This window comes from Atheta coriaria, unplaced genomic scaffold (assembly GCF_025399875.1).
Source record: "Atheta coriaria isolate IRGN ID8LTWV9N9 unplaced genomic scaffold, Caltech_Dcor_3.1 hic_scaffold_13_pilon, whole genome shotgun sequence".
Lineage (NCBI taxonomy): Eukaryota > Metazoa > Arthropoda > Insecta > Coleoptera > Staphylinidae > Dalotia > Dalotia coriaria.
Window position 1 is genome coordinate 973,450 of NW_027045455.1, and position 26,152 is coordinate 999,601.

The window sequence follows — 26,152 nt, forward strand, 5'->3', positions numbered from 1 at the left end:
ATGCCGATACCCGGATTCGAATTTATTTTATTCAATTGTAAAATGTTATCAATTCACGTCAGAATTCTTTGTGGAAAAATTTATTTTTAGATTCAAAATATTTTCTACAAAGAAATAACGTGTTTAAAGTCATTTTTATAATCCTAGTGAATAATTATATTAATTAACAACATTATAGCACTTTTTATTTTCAGTATTTCATGTTCAGTGCTTGTTTATTATTTATCTCATCAAATAGTAATTCCAACAAACTAATATAAATTCCTCCGCTCGACTGTCAGTTAAATATGTTACAAAACGCGCACAGTAACAAAACTTATATTTTACTCGCAAACATGAAACATTTCCACATTCCCATTCACCCTCTCGGTATCTAAATTGAGCCGATGTCTCGTGTCCATGTAGTGGTTAGTTGTTGTTCAGCCTGTTTTGCTGTTAATACCAGACGGCGAAGCAATTCGATCGTAGTTGAAACTGATGTGAACGAATGCGTATGATAACGTCCGATAGCACTGCCGGCGTGCACGTATGTCATTTCCACATATTTCCCAGCAGCAGCCAACAAATAGGAAGCTTGGAAAGGCTGAGGGCGGCTTGGAACGTACGCTAATGGCGTTTGCTCGGCGAGTATTCGATCACTAAATTATTCATTTAGGTCGCCGCACAAATCATGAATTATGCACGAAAATCGATAGTTTTGTTACTGGCCGCTAGAGTAGCCAGTAAAGTTGGTATATATGTGTGTGTTGTGTTGCCTAGTTTTATACGATTGGAGTAAATGTGGTAGTGAAGCTTATTATGCGTTAGTAGAGGGTCGGTTGGTGAGGTTTCTTGAAATGTCACTTTGTGTTCACCGCACGCACACAAAAACCGCGGCACGAGGGGAGGGAAGGGGGTGAAAGGTCGATGTTTGAATCAGACTTCGCGATTGTTAACTCTCACGGTGTACAAACACAGCGAATTAATGAACTTTGACCTTTATATCCCATTTGTGGTCTATAACTTTAAGTATTGCTTTAATCATTCAGAGTGCTGAATATAGGTTAAGTATTTTAGATGGCAATAAAATACTGATTTAAAAAGTTAATTTGCTAGGCTATAAAGAAGGTTATGTTGTTTGTGCAGACTCGAAGGTTAAAATGTAGTATTTATGTTGTTATTAAACATTCTCCTAACGAAAATCGGAGAAATCATTAGTAAAGTTCTGAGTTGTTCGTAATCTTCATTTTGATCATCAGTAGAAATTACTACCCCCGTTGCCAGAACAAAGAAAGCACAACAGCCTACATAATACAAGAATTAATCATTACGAACCCAAGACACTCTCGCCATTGCATTTCGATTAGTGTTTGGCTTAGCGCCCGGAAAAAGTAAATGAGAATTTAAAATCCCAAGAAGACTACCACTACTTCTCGATGGTAACCAAAGTAAAAGCGTTGAAAAGCGGTGAGCCGGAAGAAACTAGGTCGGGAAAATCAAACAAAACATCGACTTGATTATTCAACGGATTTGCTTATTGACTATTGCCTCCGGCACCGTTTCCGGTCTTTCCGAGCAGGCTCGTTAGAGTTAGCGTCATTTCGACGCGTGTGGCGCTGTTTTGCATTTTAACAAGGTACTCTCACGGCGTTATCTAAACGGTGTGTACGACACACTCTCGAATGTTTTTACAGTTGGCGATATTCATGTCTGCGACGCCTACAGTAATTAAAACACGTACGAAACGGGCGAAGCGAAATTTTCAAGTATAAAATTTGCGCACTGTGTGAAAATGAACGATGCTTTTCGACTTCGACGCGAATCTTTTACGATGTGCTTTTATCGCGAAGCAAATTTATATGTAAATTGACTCCGACTTTATGCGCACAAATTTTTACAAATATGTAAAATATAGAAAATTTACTCCAAAAGAGCTATAAATAGCAAGTTATTTTCACGCTCGAGATGTACATAATTATAACCAAAATATACAACAGAAAGTTAAATTATCTGAGTGGAAAACAAAGCAAATACGTTCGGGAAATTTTCGATCAAAGTACAAGTACTAAACATACATCGCCCACTCGCCGGGATAATATGTGAAAATTCCACCCAAAGAAATATCAGATTTCATACGAACGAACGTGATATCGGGCATTGCGAAGAATTTCCCGCGACTGCTATGCCGGAAATAACATACACATGACATACCTACTCCATTCGCGCACACACGCCGACACTCTTGGGAATCTTCATCCTGTGATGCGCGCACGTTTGCGACAGTAATCCGGTCATGCATGCGCCGCGGTTTTTCGTCCGGCTGGCAGCGATGCAAACCGCACGAACGACAAACACGCGGAAATCCACGCGCGTCGCCGTGAGCACATATTAAACAGGAAATGTGGCATGTGATGTACACAATGGGTGGGATGATACAGCTAGTCCCAGCGTCGACAGGGCTCCTCTCGCACATCGAAGTGTGTATTTTCCGAATCAGTGACGTGCAATTACATACTCAATTTGCATTTCGCTAAACGCAAACGCTCCGGAGATGTTTGTAAGCTACTATTGCCGTTTGTCGAAGTCGCTGGGTATGTGCAAGAGACTGGAAACGCAAAGCTTAGAATCTATTAAGCATATTCTTGGCAACTGTAGTATCGATTCGGTGTTTCGGCTTGATTTGCATTTAAAATAACGCGTTAAGAGACTTTTTGTGCAACAAATTATGCTAAACAATAGAAAAAAACTTATTGATGTTGAATTTAAATAAATTTTTTATCGTCTGCGTTGTTTCATGATGTTTTTAGCAGGAATTTAAATTAAAATCTGTGTATAATAGTTGTTTGTTTAAAATTCTTTACAAAATTCTGTTATTTTTCAATTAAATAGCAAAAATTTAATTAATTATAATTCTGTCGTAATTTTCCGCGAATGCAAGCAAAGTAAAAATGCTCGTAGAATTATTTGTCACGTCTATTCTTCGTGCTCACTGAGGTTGAATTCCATCCTCCCCTTGGTAACGTCTAATTAAAAATTAAGATACAAAAACCTCACGTCTGCTTCTCCTACCGTTCGCCATTTTCTGTGTCGCCACGCACACGCGTGCACGTTTTGATGTTTGGCTTGTTTGCTTGTTCCAGAGGTGGAAATTCGCTCGCCGCGATTCACCGGTTCCAGCTGGCTGGCTTTCCCGGCGCTGCGCGGCGCCTACAAGCACGTGCAAGTGACGCTGGAATTGCGACCGGAAGCCTACGACGGCATCTTCTTCTTAACTGGGGAGCGTGACGACATGGCCGGGGATTTCATGGCGCTGCTGTTACATCAAGGCTTCGTCGAATTCAGGTAACGAAATTACGTTCGCTCTCTCCACAGGGCGCAACTGTCGCGCACGTCAATTTCAATCAATCAATTTCGTAATTTCTGATGCTCTCTCGCTTGGATATCCATCTGCAAACGCGACGTTTATTTGCATATTTGCCGGGGTGTCAGACACGGTTATGATTTACACGTCATTTTTTGCGCGACACTTGAAAATCAATTTTTTTTATTTTATTTGTGAAAAATATATTTATTTCAACTTTCAGTCAATTAAAGTATAAAATGCAGTTAGAAAAAATAGTCTGAAGTTAAATTTGGCTACAATAGAAAATATTCTTTCATTAAAACGACTTAAAGGATAAAGAAGAGACGATTATTATTCGTCAGGTCTTATAATGGCGCAGTTATTGATTATCCAAAGGGAAAACGGTCGGGGACGTTTCTTTCTTATGATGTTATGTTTGCTTTCGGCCGTTTTCCCCTTTGGGCGCGAAGATCAAGGCAAACGAAGGGCTTTTAATCCTGTCAGAAACATAACTTTCTGAATGACAAACTCCACAGTAATTGTAACATCAATAGCTGTCTGCTATTCGTTTTTAGTAATTGCAGATGTTGTGCTTTAGAAATTTACTCCTCAAAAGATAAAATAAACTTTTAATTTGTTACATAATGCATATTAAATGATTATTTTATCTGAACGTGTATGGTGCTGTTTGGAATTTGTAACAAAATTAACTTGGAAAATTAACATTGTGACCCGGTTGGATTAAAGCCCATCGACATGCAATATGCACTTCATGCTGCGTTGAACTTCCATTGAGATGCAATCGCTCGCTCAGTCCAATTATGCCGCTCCGGCATATTGTAATGGCCGACGCATTATCGTCCGACAATGCGGCGCAATAACAACACGCCACCGATGTTCACAGTTTTGCATAAAAAAATAATGTATACGCGCGGCAATTTTTCGTCCGTTTACAGCCGCGACACTTTGCACGCGCGCTCGGGGACAAAAAGTTGCACGTTGCGCAAAATGGAGTGCGACATTCCCGCAGGATAACGGGGCGGAACGTGCGCACCCGTGGAAAAATACAATAATACGTTTCGCGGCGTATTTTCACGTCGTAATATTCGGCGCCAACGTCTTACCTACGAAAACAAGCAACTATAAATTCCAAAATTTTTCAAACGTGACACAAAACACACAAGACACGTGAAAATTATATTCGGAATGGATTCTATTTTTGAATTACGTTCGATGAATTAATATTAACGACGAGATGGCCATTAATGTTGATTAAATTCAATTTCACGTCTGACCTTCACTTTGCGTATTCCATCAAGACGTAATTAACTTGAATTAATCCAAGAAAATGTATTAAATATTAAACAAAGTTAATTAAATTGCAAATTAAACTTTGTAGATGTATTAAAAAAGAGTATCAAATAAATTTCGAGTTTCTTGTGTTGAATTTAAAGACATTTATACGAATATCTTGTGATTCAGCATAATCGGCTTTTAAACACGCATCTTTGGCAGTGACAAGCTCCGGACGGTAAAAGCGAAGCTTAAACATAAACACCCAAAGCTTACTTTAGTACAGCCACTGCTGCTACAATAAATATACACGTCATATACACGCAGCGTAATGCCGACCGCTTTACGGGCGACCATTATTTCGATTTTAATGAATAATCTATGCCGCCATGCGCCATTCGTGGGCTTATAAACGCGCAGCGCAAACACGCAAATAGTGCACGGCGATGAAGCTAGACGAAATTGTGCGCAAGCGAGTAGTGTGTTGCAAAACGAGCGGCGGGACGCGCAATTGTTCCCTCGCAACCCGTTTGCCTCCCGCAAATAATGGCGCAACACAATTATTGTAGATATTTCATTGAATTAATTATGTGGAGGGTTAATGAATGACGCTGCGCGCACATTAGTTGTTGCGAGTTTTAACGCCAATTTATGAAATAACTGCTGTCGTGGGACCGTGGGAATTATCGATGGCAATTAAAAGCTTGTCACGACCGGATGCAAGCACAAATTATTTCATAATCATGTATTATGAACATATGGCAAATAATTTCGAAATCATTTGCATTATTTGGACTTTTCACTTTGTGCATAAATAAATATTTATTTTACAACCAAACTTCGACGTTTTTTTATAACTAGACAATAGATATAAAGTGGTGGTGAGCGCACTTTGCACGCCAACTTTTTACGACTTACTCGCACATTCTAATAACGACTTTGTGCCGTGCAGTAACCTGGGATCGCTATTTCCTCCGAAAATGGACGACGCGTCTCCAGCCAGTGATCAATATTGTGATAAAGCAAGTAGTTTTATAAAAGCGTGCATTTTTCAATGTCTCAACGTCACAATGTCTCAATCTTTCATCTCTCAAAATATTTTGTGACAAAAAAAATTAATTACCGTAGAGTGATGTAATCTTTTTAATTAATTATAAATTGCCAGATTAGCATCACTTGCAATCGCAGAGACCTTTCACGTCGTAAGTCTATTATACAGTGCAAGTCCGTGACAGAATCCTTTTAAGGATGAGTCTGCGTCCCGCGGACACGATGCTTTCAAACATCTTCGCAACTAAAATAAGCCCTCAATAAGCCGACAAGGCTGAAATTCATTAAATTTTCTCTGCGCGCTCGTAAAACTCGAAACAGTGCAATCTCACGTTCGCAAATTAACAACCCTCTCAATTGTCGCGAGGAGATGAAACTTTCGAAATTAATATATTTTCACCGCCGCACACATATCGTCAGGTTTGCGGTTGACGTTTCAATGGTTTTAGTTTCATTGGTTACATTGGTAACATTGGCAATCGTCGTCGTCGACGAAAAAAGAAAAGAAAAAAAAACTAAGCGAGCAGTAACCGTAAACGCACGAGAACAACGTGCAATCGTACATCCACGACAAAATGGACTTCGATCCGACGGTCGAGGCGAAAGTCCGAAAGCTTAATGAAAGTTTCCAGCATCAGCACCGCAGCCGTTTCTTACGGACTCCTTTCGAATCGTGATATAAATTATAAGGGATGGCGACTGTTATCGATGGTCGTTGTAATTAAAGCCGTCAGCCATCGGATTTCATTTGTGCCCGAACAACCCGACTGCGTCGCGCCTTAAAGTAACTTCGAGTCGATTTACAGACGTAGTTGCTAGTCGTAGTCGCAACTACTAAACGACATGTACCCAAAACAACAAAAACGACGCCGACGCCGCCGAGGACGAAATCCTGCAGTCGAGATTTAATTACCTCCGTGTTAATTATAAAACAACACCGACTACAGGCCATTGTGTTTGCACTGTACACTGTGGGCGAGGCTTTCAAACGTCTCGAGCTCAGTTTAATGCGATATTAAACTCCAATCTAGCATGTTAGCGTTTTACTTGTCGTTTCGCACGCAGTCGTCTTATGAGGCCGTGAATGCGAATGAAACACCATTAAAACTTTGACACAACATAGGACACTAATAACTTTGTTCAAAATTTTACTTTTGCATGAAGAAAATGAGTCAAATTGGATGAATTTATGATTATATGTATTCACAGTCGATAAAAACAATTAACGTACTAAATAAAATTAAATAAAACTGGTTTCTAAGCATATTTTTCATGAAAATATCACAAAATATGCAAAATGGGGAATTAAGTTAGGTTATGTCACATTTTCAAACGAAATACACTTCATTATTATCCACTCTTGTTATTTAATGTCCTAATTCTTTTTGTAGGATTAAATAACGTTTATAAATCAATAAAAACGTAAAATTTTAATATAGCTACGAAAATAGGTTATGTAACTAGTTCTAATACGCCCCCAATTTGACATATTACACACGTATTAATTTATAAGACCATCCTTCGTAAATCAACGCTAAAAGCAAAATGAAATTTGAATGCGTCGAGATACATTAACATCAATTAACCGGCCGGAATTAGTCGTCACGAACACACACGCAGTGTATGCCGTGAACGTCCGAGCGGATTGTAATCGAGTTGCAACCTGGGGGGCGGCGTATCCACGTACGAGTTCCTCTGTGTCTGTGTGTTGGCTCACCTGGCCGCCCTAGGTAACGTCGCGTCGCTCTCACCGGATCGATATGATTGTCTGCCGGCGCGTAAAAGACTCGCCGCTTATTTAAGAACCCTCACGCCGCGTAAAGAACACCCTTGGTGGTGGTGAGCGCCCGCTCTGAATGGTTGCCGATGGCACAATATGAATTTACAACCTGCGCGCCCTCATTGACTTCAATTGCACTGGCAAGAGTAATTTTATGGACACTTGAGTCTTAAATTAATTTAACGAACGTGCGCTTGCGGTGCGCTCGTGTCAAAGAACGCGTTGAACTCGTGAACTCGTAGGAAAAAATAACGCATCACAAGTGTAGAGGTGAGGGTGAGTAGGAGGACGAAGGTGTTTGTTTGTCATCGTGGATAACATGCTTTGAACTTTCAACTGGAGAAGTACCCATATTCGGCAACAAAGGAAAGTCTTGTAAGTTTCTCTCTACGCTTGCGAGTGGGAAATCCCTGGATAACATGCATGTTGTCATGTTATACTCGCGCAGGTGGAAACGTGTAAACTGTTTTTATGTAGACGCATCGATTTTTATTACGCGAATACTTTGGCGTCACCCATCTGTGATGAAATACGTTCACCCCGAATGCATTATCGACTTCAGATCCGAGTTGTACGCTACACACATTCGTATTCGTCGCTGCAACTTTTCAATAAGTTTTATATTATGCAATTTTCGTGCATTCGACACAATTCGTGCATTCGCAGCCGCCCTCGCGCAGCGTATAAATATCTTTATGATCTTTCGAAAGTGAACTGCACGAAAGCCTGGGGGTGGCAGGCGAACGCTTTGAAAAATTCACGAGCGATACGTTACGCCAAAGCGTACAAAGTTAAATCATACCTTTCGCAAACGTCGAAAATTTTAACTCGCGTGAAAAGGAAACAAAAGTTACGCAAGCGCAAAGTGCGACCGAGCGTAAAAGTTTATTTTTTTACACTCATAAATTATTGAGAGTAAGTTTTTTGTTCTTTGCAAGTTTTGAAAATCAAATTTTTGTTATATATATTCTTATTCTTATGTTATATTTGCTTGTTCAAATTAAAAGTTATACACGATTCATCTTGTTTATTACAACAACGCGCCGGACATTTAGCTTATTTCTCATGAGCGAATAAGATTTATCACCGGAGTGAAAAAAGCATGCGACGCGTAAATAAATCTATCACTTATATGCGAGCGGCTTGCCGAGGCGTTAAGTAATTGGAATTTGTTGCTGCGTTCCAGATTCGACTGTGGGTCGGGCGTCGGCGTCGTGCGCTCCGAGGAGACTGTCCTGCTGAACCAGTGGAACCACATCACGCTGTATCGCCATAGATGGGACGCCTGGGTGCAATTGAACGGCGGCAAGCACGTGCAGGGCCGGTCCAAAGGCCTCTTCTCGCGCATCACGTTCCGCGAGCCGTTGTTCATCGGCGGCGCTGGCAACACTACTGGACTATCGGAGAAACTGCCCGTTGCCGGTGGGCTGAAAGGATGTATTCGACATCTGGAGGTCAACGATCATCTCTACAAGTTTGCGTTGGAGCCGCAGGGGGAGGCCTCTAAGGGTTATGGTATAGGTGAGGAGTAGTCGTAAATACACTTTCGGAGAGTGAACAAGAACAAAGCCGGGTCATAAAATGCTTTCAATCGATATTTAATCGCTTTATTCTTTATGCTTTCGATTCGACTGGGTACATTTGTTCTTTAAAGTCTTTTTCAAAGTCAAATTGAGTTAGATACAATAAAATAGAAGTATTTTAGTGACAAGAAGTAATTTTAAGTTATTTCAAACTTGTATTGGTGTAATGTTCGTTGCCTATCAACAAACATGAAAAATTTGACGTTAATTTTCCATAATTATTTATTAACCAAAATATAACTTAAGTAAACTTTGATAACTTGCTTAATACTTTAATATTCTTGAATATTTCATGTAATCTTCAACGAATTGTTTGCAAAAACATATTATTTTATCATATAGCAATTAATTATTCAAATCTGCAAATAAGTTCTCAAAGCGAATTTTATAATCGTGAAAAAACGAAGCAGACAAGCCGACATGCATAATCATGATTGATCGCTTGCTGCCGTGCAAACGTTTGGAAATCGGATGAACGAAAAAAACTAAATGTGTGCCGGCTGCCGCCGCTGTGAAAACTACCCCGACAGCGGTTTTATTTTTTTCTCGACCAGGCTTGCATTGATTATTGAATGTCTGCGCCGACGCGAAATAAGCACACTTACATCGATTGGATGATTAATTAATGCACTCGCGTCGGCGGCAGGCTCCTCTCGACACCGCCAATTCTGTACAGTTAATTAAATATTTACCTGAGCGTCTACTGCACATCGTAAAATTGGCGATCTCGGGATCGGAATTTATTGTCAGCTGGAAATGGTAACCGATCGCCGGCGTACACCTTGGGAATAACGTTCACATTTATCTTTTATCGCATAAAAGTGTGTTGCTGCCTTTTTTAAGCATTTTTTTTGTTATTTGCAAGCATAGAGTTTATACGAGACTGGCCACAAGCTAAAATTTAACGGTTGATTTGTGCTGAGAGTGCTAAATCTAAAATCAACGCATGGTAACTTTGAAGCAAATATTTGAATAATTAAATTAACGCTTAAAATGCAAAAATGATCATTTTGGCTAATAATTTACCCTCTATTAACCCGTTTTGTGAAGGGTTATCGAAATGTCTGATTGTGTTAATTTTGCAGAGGAATGCACAGCGGATCGCTGCAGCCGCGTGCCCTGTCAGCACGGCGGTAAATGCCTGACCAACGAAGACTCAGCGGTATGTCTCTGCCCGCTGGGCTTTTCCGGTGACCTCTGTGAGATCCGCGTCGACCTGCAAGTGCCATCCTTCAATGGTTCCAGCCACTTGCGTTACCGCGGACTGGGTGACGACGCCCTGACCTGGCTGGACCTCGAAATAACACTCAAACCGAACGCCGAAGACGGACTGCTACTCTACAACGGCCATCGCACTGACGGTATGGGTGACTTCATGGCACTCTACCTCAACGAAGGATTCGTCGAGTTCGCCTACGACCTAGGCACGGGCGCTGGCATCGCGCGCACTCAGCACAAGATCTCCCTTGGGGAATGGCATCAGATAAGAGTGTCACGCACGGGTCGACTGGCGATATTGGAGGTCGATAGTCAACTGCCCGCGGAGGTGATGTCCCCGGGCGCGTTCACACAACTCTCACTGCCGCAGAATCTCTATCTAGGTGGTGCGCCAAACTTTGGGGCCGTTTCGCCCGAGGTGCGAATTCGAAGAGCTTTTGTTGGTTGCGTGCAAAAGGTCACCATCAACGGTAGGCAGATACCGATTCTGGCGGAGGCGCTAGGTGGCGCTAATGTTGACAACTGCCCACATCCATGCGTTGCTCGTCCCTGCGGCGAAGATGGCGAATGTATTCCTGAGTTGGACTACTTTACGTGCAAATGTCGGCCTGGGTATAGGGATCAGCTGTGTAGCCGCGGCCCGCCTTCGTTTACCGGCGTCGACAGCTACTTGCATTTTAACGATGCTTCGACGCTTGCCACGCTCGTCTCGGACCCGTTGGACATTAACGTCCGCTTTAAGGTGTCCACATCCGACGGGCTGCTGCTGTGGATGGATTCCGGCTCCGGCGATTTTCTCTCGTTGGGGTTGGAGCACGGGGCGTTGGTGCTGCGTTATACCGTACGGGCGGAGGAAATTGTGGTCGTTCACAACATTACTACCGTCCACGATAATCTCTGGCATCGAGTCCGTGCAGTCAGGCAAGTGAAATTATTCAACGTACTATTACAATCCCATTTGTTCGCTTTAATTTCAACATTTAACCTATTTTTTGCTTTTTGCTTTAAAGACATGTTAAATATTGCATTTTAACATTATTACACTGCAGTAATTTATTAATCCGCTGCACTAATTCGTCCGCGGCGCATTCCCCAATCACGCCTCGTGCATTTTCGATGAGTTCTCAAGCGCTGCCCTTATCGCTCGTTCGGCCGCCGCCATCGACATACTGCGACGTTTTAAAGCAAATGGCACTCGAGAGTGCGCTTGGGGCGGCGGCGCGAGCCTCCGGGCTTTCGTCCCCCAACCTCCCACTTTGCGAATATCTCCAGATAAAAGTGTCGGTAAATCGAGTAAATTCTGATTAAATGGGTTTTTGCTTACGCGCGCACAAAGGCCGAGTCAATGCAATAACGCTTTACGAGATTGCGTACAGAACATTTCCAGATCGAGATTTGCGATTGGCGAAATCAAAAGGCGATGCGAGGTGAGGTCTCATCATATGCCGGAAAGGACGCAAAGCAAGTACATGTAACAGCCGATCGAACATTTTGAACTAAAAAAGGATGAAAAAACGAAACGAAACCGGAAGAAATCCACTGTAATCCTTCATCCCGCTTTCTGTTTGAGAGTGGAATTCAATTCGACGTAATGGCCGTACCTGCTGTAACACGCACACCGAAATGGTAACGAATGCATAAAACTTTTCGCCGCGCGTAACACTGTTTTGTTTACATTTCGGTAATGCCAGAGACCTGCTTTGCAATTCATTAAAAAGTTTTGCAGCGCGGATAAAACTGGGAAAAATTGCCAACTATCGGTATTTTTCATGTGAAATTTAAACTAAAACATGCTTTACATATTTCCCGGATATTGCAGAATTTTTCCAAGTTTGATTAAAGTTTCGTCTTCTTTGCTTTATACACGTGATGAAATCGATAATGAGTTCATGGGTACTAAAGTTTTACTGAAACCGAAGTTCAGCTCAATATCAAAACTTCTTAACCTTAAAATATCATTTCTATATTCATTAAAAGTTTTTTACGATTCAATTAATTTACTACATCATAACTCAAGATTTTAAAACTATAAACATTAAAAAATACAGATTTTAAGTATTGTAGGTTAATTACGAATGTTTTTATGTTTTTAGAATGTAACAAAGTTGTTTCCAAAAGAAGTTAATTGAATTAACTCTTCGCATGTGTTTCTCATGTCTTGCATCGTTATTTTTTGCGGTTGGTAAAAGCTCTAAGCGCAAAGCGCAAAAGTCCGTAACGATAGTGCGGCAGCGTTAGTTTTAGCCGGGTGTGAATTACTCTGCGAACGTTAAGCATGAGCAATTACTTGAGGGAATTATGCATTTCGGCAGCGGCGCTGTTCGAGTACATATCCGGCCCGCGAGTTGCCGCCCTTATTATGCCGGCATTCAGCAAACTTGCTAAATTACCAGCCCGCGTCTAATTCGGCCCAATGGTTATTATCAATAGTCATGTAGGTTGCGCAAGCACCAGCTCTGCGTGTGTTAGCTTTTATCAGTTCGTGCCAAATTCCAATTGTCTGCTGCGAAAGCGTATTGTGCCATACTTGATTTATAATGAAAGTGTTATCCGCGAGTATAAGGAAGTTGCCTCTTCACTCACAGCCCACATATACACGCATTCAGTATATTCGGTTGCCGACTTCTTTGCGGTGTTGAGTGAGGCGGCGCAAAAAAGCGCTTTCGAAGAGTCAAAGTTAGCTGATAAAGTAGTGGTAAACTAGCGGTTGTGGTGGAAGAAATCTGCTAGGGCTTTTAAAGTGCATCACGAGCGCCGTTGCCGCCGCGCCGCCGTTTGCAATAAAGTTTTCATCAGACAAACCGTTTTAGTGCCGGCGCACATGCGAGCGTCGGGTTTACAAAAGTCTTGAGGAAAATCGCTTGATAAGTGCTCGCGCCGCAATCGCAATTTGAAGTGATCGCGATTTGCGACGCGCGGTTTAATGCAATCAGAATGTCTGAGCACGTCATAATATTTTTAGGAGATGTTGATTCACCCAAAATCTCCCACATTGATTTTAAATGCTTTTTTTTGTTGAGAAAACATAAAAAATACAAAGTTAATCTGATGTCTGCGTGCTTTTTATATTCTAAAATGTGTTTGCATTGTCTGTTACAGAAACGGAGGCTCTGGAATTTTAGAAGTAGACAACGGCCCGACATTAACTCGCCAGAGTGTAGACTTACCACACCCGCGGGCGACGCAAGAAGGCCTCTTCGTCGGCGGCATCCCTGACGTGACGCTGAGCACAGGTGGGCGGTACACCCACGGCGTACGCGGCTGCGTTGCCGATTTGGTGCTCAACACGGATTATCACCTGCAACTCGTAGGTCACACGGCTGCCAGCCGCAATGTCGGCGAATGCGAGCTGTAAATGCTGCATTTTTAATCCTACCACATCAAAAAACCTAACAAAAAATAACAAAAATGCATTATCATTCTTTTCGGTTTACTAAATTAAAAGACAAAAAACAGCAAAGCAGCCATGCATCGGACGATCTCTAAGTGTAAAATGCATGAAAATAAGAAAAGAAATGAAGAAAAACAAAACGATTTAACTAAATAAGGCTGACTACACTTCGGGAGCTATTAACACTAACGCGAAGTTTATCAAAAGTAACCTAAGGAGTAACATTAAAGTAAGACAAGATCACGACAGTTGGAGTTTGAGCGTGGAGCAAACAATTTCAAGGATGGAAGACCGAATATCGATCGATACGAGAATGAAAGGAGCGACGAAAGCAGAAGCAGGAGCCCACTACGTATAAATGAAAACTAAACAAAACTAAAACAAGTAATAGAGTTAAATAAATATTGTGTGTATAGCCCGTTCAATTCGGGTGTCTAATAAGGATTTGTGTTAGGAGATATTTGTAGATAGGTTGTCTACTTCTTTGAAAGGGCACTCTGAAAAGCACATACCGAAGACCGCGAGCAGTGGCCACTCCGCCACCGCATTATGTTTTTTCTACTTACATTACGTTTATATCTTTTGTATAACTTGTACTGCAGTTCGTCAGAACACACTCTATACATATAGAAACCAAAAAACAAAGCAAAAACAAAAACACGCAACGTGACGCGATGGAATCAGGATAACGCAATCCTTAGCACAAATGTACCTTACCCACTTTCATCATATCATTATAGTTATTAGTGAAACTTGCGCAAACGAAAAACTATTCTTTGTCTATTACGAACACGAAAAATCAAAAAAAGATATCAATGCGACACAACGACACAATTATTGCTACGAGAAGTGCACACATACACCTACACACACACACACAAAAAAGACACCACAAGTCAATTGTTGCACCACGTTTGTGAGGAATTTATATTATGTATAACTTATGGCGGACGTACTTGTGGCATCCTGATTCTATACAACTACCAGAAGCAAAAAGTCCAAGTCGAAGCGAAACGTGAAGCAAATCTTACAGCAAACTGCATGGAGACATCTCAACCGTTTACAATTATTATTGCAATAAGAATATGAGTAGGTTCTATTCGGTCCAGTGTAAAATTCATATTGTTATATAATACGTATGTATATGAATACCTAATTTGTACAGGTAGTCTAATTTGTGTGTTAAATAACAAATCGCTTTTGACTTAACCTCGCATTTTCATTTTATCCATCTCGAAACAAAATGGCGGCTGGGAATTAAAATCAAAATCCATGTAAGTAACAATTAAACATTTTGAAGTACAACATTTCAAAATATGCACACAATCAAGTTTTATTGAGTGTTTCTGCTTCGTGTAACACTCACCCGGAGGAAATTCTTCTTCCCCCTAGTTGTAATACCATATAAAGTTTGTTACGCGCCTTTGGAGGGCCTATTTGAAGGCATTTACATTTGAGGCTCAGTTTTCTCGCACAGGTAAATGAGGGCAACCCTCGAACCCGAAAGTTAATCATCTTTTCAAGTTTGGCCTATTATTAATTGGTAAGCAAAGTTTGAAAGACATCTGTGGTATCTTCGCCTTAAGTATGATTAAGGAGTTGATAAAGTTGCTAAACTTTGTTGCAGAACTACAAAGTCCGCATCCGACCTTCCCTTGTATGTCAATACAAAAAAAAAGTTGATTTAAAAAAATCTGAAAGTAATGTGAAAAATCATCGAAATTTTTTTTGTTTTCGTAAAATATTAGATTTATGACCTGGCTCCTTGTTTATTCAACCCTTTCTACTCTAAGGGATCACGTGCGAGTGATGTGTTCGGGAATTGATTGAAAGCGGCACTTACACTCGTTTTCAATTTTTCCTGCCCGGAGTGTTGGGAAAACGGTAGCCGGTGAGTTTGAAAAATGTCCGAATGGTTATTACCCTAATATAAGCAAACAGGGCGTCGGATTGGCAAACGTTTGCCGGTGTTTCCAAGGCTGGACGTGAAACGGGCGCATCGGTCATTTCCAGGTTTTCACTATCGACGCCTCGATCAATTCCGAACGGTTCGATGGAGCGGCATGAACGACATGCACAATGCTAACCGGAACCAGCCAACCAACATCAACCCAGTTGGCGCTCGTGACTGGTAACTTCGGTAATCGTAGCGTAATGGAACTAATGTGTCGTTCAGGGCGCTCGACGTTTACGTCCGGCGCACTCGTTGGTTCGTTCGTCAACGAAAAGTTATGCTCTCTTGCTAACTCCCCAATCTGCGAAAATGCAATAATAAAATGCTTTAAGTGTGTGCGCGCTCGGCTTTACGACGAAATATGTATGTGAGGGAAGTAATAAGCAAACTTTTATACAACTACAATAAGAACATTTGAGGGGAAAGCCGCAGTGAAAGCGTAAATGAGGGAAATAAGCGTCGGAATGTCTCAACAATGTAAACAACTTTTGACCGTGTTTAATTCATGCACCATTTAACAATGAAATGGTTATATAAACATTTAAATGGCGAAGAGTATTAATTTTCACAAAAATCAGACATATTATTATTTATTTATGTTGTTACACGCAGAATTTAACACGGAAAGAAACCTGAGAGAAGTATTATTAAGGCAATTTGCGTGTTTAACTAATTACTGGATTAATTTCACAAAGAAATTAATTGCTAAATTTGATAAAAATCATACACGTAGCGCCATCTGTAAGCCGTTGATGAAATGCACACTTATGACTACTGCTCGCTCACTCGATCGGGCTGTTCCGTGCATTCCGAGTTCCAACCTACCTAACCGCACTAAAAACTCGCATCTAGTCTTTCGCCATCTTGATATATTCACGCAATCGTAAGTACAGATCGAATATGAATTTAAACAATTCTTTCAAACTGTTCTGCATTGCATATCTACTGGACTAAAATATGAATTCTTAACTTTATGTTTAATACTTTACTATATAAGACGTAACACACGCTGCTGGCAAACAAAACCTGAACATTAGCTACTAGTGATGATTACCTAATCATACAAGTTTATGTCACTGCATACATGCACTTGAAATATTTTGCGGTACGTTGGATTTTTAGTTGTTTGCTTTGATTTTATAGACCATGGCTGGCAGACTTCTGGCTCTGGGTGCTAGAAACATCAAAGCGCGCACTGTTCCACTCGGCGCTGCTGGTGCTCATGGAGCTGTTGTGGATCCCAAGAAGGTTGCCATTGGTAGCAGGGAGGTAGTTGGTTTCGGTTTCAATGGACAACCCAACTATGTCGATCGGGCGGATTTCCCAATGCCTGCTTTGAGGTGGAAGGAGCCAACCAGTGACATTAAGGTAATTATTAACTACAAAACTTTGAAGAAAATAATTAAATTTTACTTTTTTTTCAGGCTCTCCGTGAGAAGGAGAAGGGAGACTGGTCAAAACTTTCCATTGAAGAGAAGAAAGCTCTGTACAGGGCGTCCTTCCGTCAGACCTTCTCTGAATTCAAGGCTCCCACTGGTCAATGGAAGTCTACTATTGGCATGACATTGTTCTTTGCATCTATGGGCTTGTGGCTCTACATGGGCATGAAGTTCTTCGGTAAGACATCGAAATACTCAAATAATTATCAATTCAAAACATCACTTATTCTATTTTTAGTATACAACCCACTGCCACCAAGCTTCGAAAAGGAAGCGCAGGAGGCGCAGCTGCGTCGTATCCTCGACTTGCACATGAACCCCGTGGAGGGTCTTTCCTCCAAATGGGACTACGAGAAGGACGACTGGAAGAAGTAAATGTAGCACGTTTAGTATGAATTATTTAATAAAATACGTCAGACTGGTTCAATCATTCGACAGCGATTGAACGACTCTGACTGGGTGTTTTAAATGAAGTTCAATAAATTGATTATGCAGAATTTTCGGCAAGATAGTTATAATAGTTAAGGTCAAGCGTGTAAATGTAATAACAATGCAGAACCAATGTATTCACTACCCTTTTCACTCTTGTTTCGTTCTGGGCGCAGATTTTGTTTGTGATATATTGAGTAACTATGATTTGTACAGTGATGCGATGTCATGGAATAAAAATAAACATCAATGTTATAAGTATTCATGTTTTACTCATAGTAAAATTGGATTTTTATAGTTTTCTGAGTGAAAACTTAATTGTAACTCACGATAAACAAATAATACGGTTACAAAACATGGATTACTTGATATTTTCAACAAGAGATTAGATTCATAACAAGTGTTTATGTAATAAATACAAAATATGCAGGATTTTCTACATTTTGCACATTTTATGGTCATAATAGCCGCCTACACCAGGCTTTACAGGCACTTGCATAGTTTGCAAAAGTTTTGAATGTATAGAGTGGTTACTGTTAGTCATAGTAAATCCTACGACGTATTTTGTATTTATCCGGTTCAAAATTCATCTAAAATACATATGTGTTCTGCTTCTCTTTTTAATATATGTTTTTCTCACTTTGACCGCATCCGTTGTGCAGTAGCGCTAGTTGCGCGCTTCTCATGTGTTTTCAAACATACGGAGTTGACTGTTGTGCCGATTGCGCCGCTCGATTAAAATGACGGTTTGATTTAAATAAAAATTATACAATCGCATTATATCAACCGCGGGTCAAGATGTTCATCAACGATGTTCTCAAGAAAGAAGAAATACAATGCCTTGCCGTGGGAGATCTCAAGACGCTCGGCATTAAATACAGACCGAAAAAAAGCCGCCAACACACTGAGGTTAGAATGTGATAAATTATTTATTCGCATGCATTACTGATTTTATCAATGAAACTTTCAGGAAGCAAAAAGTAGGAAAGTATTTAAGAGAGCTTTGAATTTACTTCCTGTTGAGACTGTGACCCTGCCCAGTGGTCAACAACTTCTTGTGCCTAAAATTGTGCATGAATTGTGTTCATTTATTGTGATGCAAATTGACACTGAAGGATTATTTAGGAAAGGTGGCTCTAAAAGTCGACAGAATGAGATAAAAGTAATAGCATTTGATTGTATTTGTGTACTAAGTTTAATTGTCATACATGTTTTAGTTATCATTAGATGCTGGTTGCTATCTTAGTGAGGAACATCATGTGATTGATGTTGCAAGTGTACTGAAGACATTTTTCAGAGAGCTGCCAGAACCTCTGCTTCCATATTCATTTCATGAATTATTCCTGAGATGTGTTTTGATGGATAGAAAACAGGTGGATGCAATTTTGCTTGCCTGTTTGTTACTGCCAACTGTGCATCTAAACACTCTAGCATACTTTATGCAATTTTTGTATAGAGTTGCTGAATATCATGAATTCAATAGAATGGATGCTTATAACTTGGCTGTTGTTATTGGGCCTACACTATTCCCAGCTGAAGAGAAAATACCTAATAATGCTACTTTGAGAATGAATAAAACTTGTGAACTTTTTAAGGTGTGTAGAAAAACAAATTCTTTCATAAATCTATTTAATTGCAATGAAATTTTTGTTTTTAGTTGTTAATTGAACACGCATCAAGCATTGGCGTGTTAAATGATAGCATAATTGAACGAATTGCACAAAGCAGCAACGTGTCAATGATGGACGAAGAAACATCAAGCGTGAAGAAAAAGAAGAAGCGTCGCAGCGGAAGTCTGACACGGATTTTTGGCGGTTTGAAAAGGATTGTAACGCATAATAAAAATGAAGACCCGCCGCCAATACAGGCCGCACCCGATCTCTTAATGACGCCCTGTTTAACGCGTTCAGCAAAAAAGAGGAAAATGGAAGCTGTAGGAATATCGGCCAAGAGACGACAGGAAGTTCGAGACAAATTGCCACAGAGTACTCTTCTAAATGTACCTTTTACGCCTTCAAGTACACCGGTGAATAATCATCCAAAGTAAGTTACATTCAAGTTTCTTGTGAAGCTGGGAAATCTCAAGAGAACCATTTATTTTGCAGTGGAAAGAAAAAAACAGATAATTCAAAAACAACTAAAATCGAAAGGTATATTTACTTATAATTTTCTTATATGAATAATAATTATAAATTCTTGAATAGTTATAGTGCAAAAGAAAAACGAATTTTGTGGTCTACCAACAAAACCAAAAATAAAAAGTCTGATGTAACGTCGAGTTCGAGCACAAGTTCAATACAAAGACGCTGGTCTGCGATGAGTTCGGTCGCTGGCTTCAAAAAGAAGAAAACCCGAAATTCTTGCATTGGAACAATGACAGCCGACAAACCGAAAATTTTACATGACGACGCTCACATTGATAATGAAATCAACGACTTGACTGAAGAGTTGGAATTTCAACGATCCGAACCAGTAGAATCTGATTATATGCGCGTTCCGAAGGCTGAATACGAAGATATAAAAAATCGCGTTTCGGCAATTGAACGTCGAATTTCTATTGAACTTGAAAGCGTTCCCAGGTCCCTTGATGTCGATCCTATTCCTTCTTCCGAGTCTGCCGTGCAGGAAGTGAACAAAAAGTATGTTGAAACATTAGTTCAGGCTGAACCGATGTGTTCAACCACAGATCAATTGGCGAAACGGCTCAGCCGAGAATTAAAAATCCGACGTTCGGGTGAAAGTCGCCCAGTTTTTCGTTCACCAAGCGCTAGGAAAATTGGTAGTCTCCGTCGCAAAGAGGGCCAAAAAGTACGTCTCAGTCGAACGCAAACTTGGTGTGCTACGACTGCAACATCACCTAAAAACTCTAGGAGCAGCATGAGACGCGCTAAAACAACTCAATGTTCAGAATCACAAAATTGTTCGAATAATGAGAATATTCTTATGCCATCACCTGCGCCTCCAAGGAGCACTAATAGCTCTATGTCTACAAGATCAGAAATGTCTTTAGGTAGTTCGATTGTGACTGATTCTTCGGGATCCAGCTGGAAGAGCGCGCAAGGTTTCTTTAGCACACCAGATGTACCACATCCAGTGTTAGATAACAACTGTCGCGCATCCTTAGCACGTTTGAGAAGTCAAAATGCCGGAATGGTTATGGCAAAAGCAAGACTTTTCGATAATCTAGGCGATTCGACTGAATCTCAAGAAAATTACGTTTCCCAACCGCGCGCAGCAAAGATTGGCGCACCGAGAACACAATTAAATCGAATAAGGACGTTGAAAATGGAGGAACGGCGTAAAAAGAGTATGTCACCAAGGAAAAGACCATGCAAAAGCCCGGGAATTCATCGCTTGCCTAAGTCATCATCTCGTGAAGCAGAACGAAACTCTATTTTGCGTGAAGCGAATCGAGATATAGAGACTACACCAAAACCGATGCCACATATCAAGAGAAGTTTGCATTTGAAATCGCCCCGTAAGTTGTGTAAGACGCCGATGTCGACAGTAGAAATTAGACAGACACCTATGAAAGTGTCGCGACTTATGTTGGAGTAAGTATTTTTTATAGATATGTTGTACATACAAGAAAATTAATTTCGAAAATGATCTGATATTAATCGTGAATCTATTATGTGCCTTTTGATGGATGTCTTGTGTTTTCCGATTTTAAAATGTGACTTATATTTTCTATTGACTCTTATAATAAAATGGAGAGTGTATTTTATTCTAGTTTTGTCAGTTTTTGCACAATTCTGTTACAAATTACACAAATATTAAATTTATATGTTTGTGACTCATGTAAATATGTGCACTTTTATTTAGCTATGAATTGCATACCTCCGAAATTGTTTTTAACGATTTTTGTGTAAAATACAACATTTATATAGTAATAATCTTGAAAATGCCGGTCTACGTTTATTTGAAAAGCTTACATTTGAACGTGTTGTCAAGTTAAATTAAAGTAAGCAATATACCTACATGCACTTTATTAAATTTATTATCGTGTTATTAACGCGGCCAATGACATTGTTCCACGTTAATTTTTTGCCTTATCTACAACACATTCAAGTTGAAAATTGACTCAACTTAAAGAAACTGCTCGTAAAGGTACAGTTTTTAAACGGTTTCAGGCTATTTTAGCAAATTATAATTACTAATAAAATGTGTTTAACGAATTGATACCAATTTAAAATGTCGTACGTTTCTATTTTACGCAATTAGAAATCGCACGTACACTTGCGCAAAACCGATTTTCAACAGTGCTGTCGTTGAAATCGTCAACGCCAACCAAAACGAGCCAAAACTCCCACAACTGCCAGCCAGAGTTACGCAAAACTGTCAGTCTCCAACTCCACCAACGCACTCGACTCGTCAAAAACATATGAATCGTGGATTAATACAGTCGATATATCGCGCGCCACGAACAAGAAACACTCCGATTGCCGATATCGTAATGAATTAATAATAGCGGTTGTGTCGAGCGAGAAAATGTGCTGTGTATGCTGGTAATTAGTGCCCAACTCACTCGTCATCGAGCCCAAATACGTAGGATATAGGACCACAACAAACACACAGCGAGATGCGATCTCTCGGCATATCGGTGATAAGCGTAGCGCTTACCACCTTGGTGGTGGCGAATGCCTACTATCAAAAGAAACAATTCTATCCCTCAGTGGTGTACATAACTAAATCTAATCCTAGCATGGCTGTGAGTATCATTTTAAAATTAATATGATTGTTTGCAAGTGCATAAATGTTAATGTATTCTAGGTTATTTACATTCAAGCATTCATATGTGTATTCTTGATGGGCAAAATTATGCGAAAGGTATTTTTCGGCGAGTTACGGACGTCGGAGTTTGAGCACTTGATGGAGAGGTCATGGTATGCTATTACTGAGACATGTCTGGCATTCACAGTGTTTAGGGATGACTTCAATCCAAAATTCGTCGCGTTATTTACGTTACTTCTGTTTTTGAAATCGTTCCATTGGTTGGCTGAAGATAGAGTTGACTTTGTAAGTTAAACAATTTGTTTTAAACCTGAGACAAATTAACATTAATTATTTTACTTTCAGATGGAAAGAAGTCCAATCATAAGTATGCTTTTCCACATTAGAGTTTTAGGTCTCTTGCTGGTGTTGGGCATGCTTGATGTGTATTTTGTTGGACATGCATATCAGTCAACAGTTTCAAAAGGCGCATCTGTTCAACTAGTCTTCGGTTTTGAGTACGCGATTCTCATCACGATGGCGATTAACATCTCCATCAAATACTCACTATACTCGTTCGATTTGAACAGTGAAACTCCCTGGGACAACAAAGCAGTATTTCTGCTTTACACCGAATTGATTATGGGTCTAATCAAGGTGATTCTGTACGCTGCATTCGTTATTATCATGATACGCATCTACACGCTGCCTCTATTTGCGCTGCGACCTATGTATTACACGCTGCGAAACTTTAAAAAAGCATTCAACGACGTGATACTATCACGTCGCGCTATTCACAACATGAACACATTGTACCCAGATGCGACGCTTGAAGAACTCACCGCAGGCGACAATGTCTGTATTATTTGTCGCGAGGAAATGACCACCGCTGCGAAAAAACTACCATGCAATCATATATTTCACGCGGCGTGCCTGCGCTCGTGGTTCCAGCGCCAGCAGACATGTCCCACATGCAGGTTGAATATTCTGCGGACGCCTGCTCCTACTCCCACACCCGCAGCTGCGGAAAATAGACAAGCTAGGCCACAAATGCCGCAGCCACCTAACATGCCTAATGTGGCGTTTAATATGCCCAATCCCTTCATGATGCTCAACAATAATTTGAGGAATGTCTTAAATGGACAGGCGCAAGGAGGTCCTCAAGCTGGTGTTGCTGGTAATGTACCACAACCCGGACAAGCGCAGCAGCAACATGCGCCGAGGATGCCAAATGTCCCGCCTTTATGCCACCAATGCTGGTGCGGCACAGACTGGTGCTGATGGCGCACCGAACATTCCACCTTTCTTCCCCTTCCCGCCGATGGGTTTCATGACGCCACCGCCGATGCCGCCGCCGAATTTGTTTTCGATTTCATTAGAGCAGTTGCGGCGTATGGAGGGTAACGAGGAGAACATGTTGAGGCGAGAATTCAATGGTTGAGAAATGTTCAGGTACTTTAATCACAATCAGCAACTTAACATTCAGATTCTTAATAAAAATAATTTGATTCTAGCTTATGTTGGATGCTGCTGTATTAATGATGCAACAGTACAATACAGCCGCAGCCATTTCCTATCGATGCCAAATGCGACCGCCGATAATTCACCGGCGTCGACGACTGAAAACGCGGCGGGGCTGCCGGTGATTCCAACAATACCAACACCAGCACCAGCGAAGCTGGCACTGCCAGTGGCAGTACAACAACTAACAGTTTTCCACCTGCGAGTGACAAAATGATGTAGACAAGCTCGGCGCGATGCCGTCGACCAGTTCAAGCGCGCCAGCTGCAGATGATGAGAATGCAACTGCTGAGTCCATGCTACGGCGGCGCCGTTTGCAAAAGTTTGAAGAACCACAAGACCAACAACAGGCGCCCGCGTCGTAATTGAAATCAGCGGTGCTATTTGTTTTTAAAATTTGTACAAGATTCTTATGATTTCCGGTCATTTCCCAAGCGAACAATTTTGCAGTGCGAAACCAATCGACGGTAATGTCTCGTGGCGAAGGTTTGCGCCGATATATTTAACGGCACGATGATTTATGTTCTTTCCATTAAAATTACTATTATTACTATTGTTTGGTTTATGATTGAATCGTTTGGTACTGATATGATTATTATATGCAGTTATAATAAATAATTTATTATATAGGTTGTCGAATTTCAATGGCGCAAGATGACGAGGAGAATTCTTTCGTTTGTCCCCGGAAACACCTTAATTTAAAAAGGTAAACTTTTATTATAAACTTTTTAGCCAGCGGAAAGTTTTATTTATTTTCTGTTAAACAAAGTAGGTAACGAGATTTGTGTATCTAAGGATTTAAAAACAATTGACGTGCTTCAATTCAAATGTAACAAGCGAATTATATATTTTTGATTTTTATTTTTTTCAATTTTTTACAATAATGGCGGACGCCAAGGAAGCCAAGAAAAGGGAAAAAGCAGAAGCGAAAGCGAAGGCTAAAGAAGAAACTAAAAACCTGAAAATTTTCTTTCAATACATCGTTGGAGTCATAAGTAATTAATAAATGCAATTACAGTTTTCATACAGTTTATGAATACTTTTTTGAATTTCTAGTTTGCCTCGGTGGTTTTGTGGCAGGAACAGCAATCGGTTGGTCTTCGCCGGCTAATGGCATTTTAAAAAAAGAGGGTGGAATTACGGATGGAGAATTTGCCTGGATTTCCAGTCTTTTTGCGCTTGGTGCAGCGCTCTCGCAACTTCTCGTTGTGGTACTCGTTAAATGTTTAGGTCTGAAATGGTGCATCGTTGTGACACATGTCATACTCATCTGCGGATGGATTCCCTTGACGCTGAGTATGAATTTCTGGGTGCAGATCACGGGGCGCTTGGTTTGTGGAATTGCAGGCGCTTTCTGTGTTGCGTGCCCCATGTATCTTGGTGAATCAACACACAAGAGTCATCGAGGAACTATCGGTGTCTTTTTTCAGTTGTTCATTACACTTGGAATTTTAGTTGCGTACATTGCGGGTATTGCCAAGAACATGATCATTCTAAATGTCACGTGCGGGGCAGGGTGCGTTTTAGCAATTATTTTGATGATTTTATTCATACCAGAATCACCTTACGCTTTGTTGAAGCGTAACAAACTTGAGAAGTATGAGAAAGTGATGAAGAAACTGCGTGGCAAGGAATTTGATTACAGCAAAGAACAGGCTGAAATGCAGGCGGCCATTGAATCAAAAGAATCTGTGAAAGAAGGTTTTAAACAACCTGTTAATTTAAAAGCGTTCGGGGTTTTGCTAGGATTACACATGTTACAACAATTAAGTGGAATCAACGCAATTTTGTACCATGCGCATGCAATCTTTAGCGCTTCAAACACTAACATCAGTGAAGATCTTTCGGTTATCATTGTTGGAATAGCCCAAGTATTGCTTTGCCTAGTCGCTGCTGCTTGTGTCGATCGTGCCGGAAGGATAATGCTATTCGCCATTTCCGTGGGTATAATGTGCCTTTGTCTTGTGCTGACCGGGTTTTATTTTATGGTGGACAAAGAAACACAGGAAACTTTAGCCATGATCCCAACGATTGCTCTTGTGGTGTATATTATGGGCTTTTCGCTGGGAGCCGGACCATTGCCGTGGCTTATGTTTGGAGAGTATCTGCCCAGCAGTGTGAAAACTGTGATGAGTACGATTATTGCGTTTGTTAACTGGATGTTAGCGTTTGGCACCTCTTGGGTCATGCCAGTTATGATGGCTAGTATAAATCCGGCATACATTTTCTATGGTTTTGGAACGATTTGCTTTTTGGGAATATTTTATTTGCTTCTGGTGGTTGTGGAGACAAATCAAAAAACTTTTGAAGAAATTCAGGCTGATATTGAACATCACAAGCCTGGGAACGTTTTCAGAAAGAGAAGGGGGGCTTAGAATAAAAGCATTTCTTTCAAAATATTTACACATTTCGTTACAAATTTATAACTCAATAAAGAGTAGTTTGATTTTGAGACTTGT

At 40.6% G+C, this 26,152-nt stretch overlaps 5 protein-coding genes across 6 annotated transcripts in view; all 5 read left to right on the top strand.

Annotated features, from left to right (window-relative positions):
* The window catches only part of LOC135801768 (pikachurin-like), a 42,535-nt gene extending 27,689 nt beyond the window's left edge, over positions 1–14,846 (top strand). For both annotated transcript variants that reach the window (XM_065315280.1, XM_065315279.1), the window contains exons 4-7: positions 3,120–3,321; positions 8,632–8,966; positions 10,114–11,167; positions 13,346–14,846. In XM_065315280.1, the coding sequence (XP_065171352.1) occupies positions 3,120–3,321; positions 8,632–8,966; positions 10,114–11,167; positions 13,346–13,601 (1,847 nt within the window). In that variant the 3' untranslated portion in view covers positions 13,602–14,846. The remainder of the gene's footprint in view (positions 1–3,119; positions 3,322–8,631; positions 8,967–10,113; positions 11,168–13,345) is intronic.
* A 1,521-nt stretch (positions 14,847–16,367) lies between these two features.
* Positions 16,368–17,720, top strand: LOC135801769 (cytochrome c oxidase subunit 4 isoform 1, mitochondrial-like). The gene is made up of 4 exons (XM_065315281.1): positions 16,368–16,474; positions 16,735–16,959; positions 17,016–17,208; positions 17,269–17,720. Exons 2-4 carry the CDS (start codon positions 16,738–16,740, stop codon positions 17,403–17,405), a joined length of 552 nt encoding a protein of 183 aa, XP_065171353.1. The 5' UTR covers positions 16,368–16,474; positions 16,735–16,737; the 3' UTR covers positions 17,406–17,720.
* A 411-nt stretch (positions 17,721–18,131) lies between these two features.
* Positions 18,132–21,186, top strand: LOC135801770 (rho GTPase-activating protein 22-like). The gene is made up of 6 exons (XM_065315283.1): positions 18,132–18,368; positions 18,430–18,621; positions 18,677–19,054; positions 19,117–19,502; positions 19,565–19,609; positions 19,664–21,186. Exons 1-6 carry the CDS (start codon positions 18,258–18,260, stop codon positions 21,015–21,017), a joined length of 2,466 nt encoding a protein of 821 aa, XP_065171355.1. The 5' UTR covers positions 18,132–18,257; the 3' UTR covers positions 21,018–21,186.
* A 615-nt stretch (positions 21,187–21,801) lies between these two features.
* Positions 21,802–24,322, top strand: LOC135801746 (E3 ubiquitin-protein ligase synoviolin B-like). Its single transcript, XM_065315256.1, is given in 6 exon segments — positions 21,802–22,170; positions 22,233–22,478; positions 22,539–23,372; positions 23,443–23,578; positions 23,581–23,624; positions 23,687–24,322. Coding segments are annotated over 6 exon segments (1,521 nt in total). The 5' UTR covers positions 21,802–22,041; the 3' UTR covers positions 23,819–24,322.
* A 224-nt stretch (positions 24,323–24,546) lies between these two features.
* On the top strand, positions 24,547–26,145 carry LOC135801741 (facilitated trehalose transporter Tret1-like). Its single transcript, XM_065315252.1, has 2 exons — positions 24,547–24,688; positions 24,750–26,145. Exons 1-2 carry the CDS (start codon positions 24,577–24,579, stop codon positions 26,066–26,068), a joined length of 1,431 nt encoding a protein of 476 aa, XP_065171324.1. The 5' UTR covers positions 24,547–24,576; the 3' UTR covers positions 26,069–26,145.
* Positions 26,146–26,152: the final 7 nt, after the last annotated feature.

What these genes read in the sequence shown, in the direction of transcription:
- LOC135801769 (XM_065315281.1), top strand. Translation starts at nt 16,738, where the DNA reads ATGGCTGGCAGACTTCTGGCTCTGGGTGCTAGAAACATCAAAGCGCGC. An exon ending in AGCCAACCAGTGACATTAAG is followed by an intron (nt 16,960 to 17,015) that starts GTAATTATTAAC and finishes CTTTTTTTTCAG; the next exon opens with GCTCTCCGTGAGAAGGAGAA. An exon ending in CATGGGCATGAAGTTCTTCG is followed by an intron (nt 17,209 to 17,268) that starts GTAAGACATCGA and finishes TTCTATTTTTAG; the next exon opens with TATACAACCCACTGCCACCA.
- LOC135801770 (XM_065315283.1), top strand. Translation starts at nt 18,258, where the DNA reads ATGTTCATCAACGATGTTCTCAAGAAAGAAGAAATACAATGCCTTGCC. An exon ending in AAAGCCGCCAACACACTGAG is followed by an intron (nt 18,369 to 18,429) that starts GTTAGAATGTGA and finishes TGAAACTTTCAG; the next exon opens with GAAGCAAAAAGTAGGAAAGT. An exon ending in GTCGACAGAATGAGATAAAA is followed by an intron (nt 18,622 to 18,676) that starts GTAATAGCATTT and finishes TACATGTTTTAG; the next exon opens with TTATCATTAGATGCTGGTTG.
- LOC135801741 (XM_065315252.1), top strand. Translation starts at nt 24,577, where the DNA reads ATGGCGGACGCCAAGGAAGCCAAGAAAAGGGAAAAAGCAGAAGCGAAA. An exon ending in ATACATCGTTGGAGTCATAA is followed by an intron (nt 24,689 to 24,749) that starts GTAATTAATAAA and finishes TTGAATTTCTAG; the next exon opens with TTTGCCTCGGTGGTTTTGTG.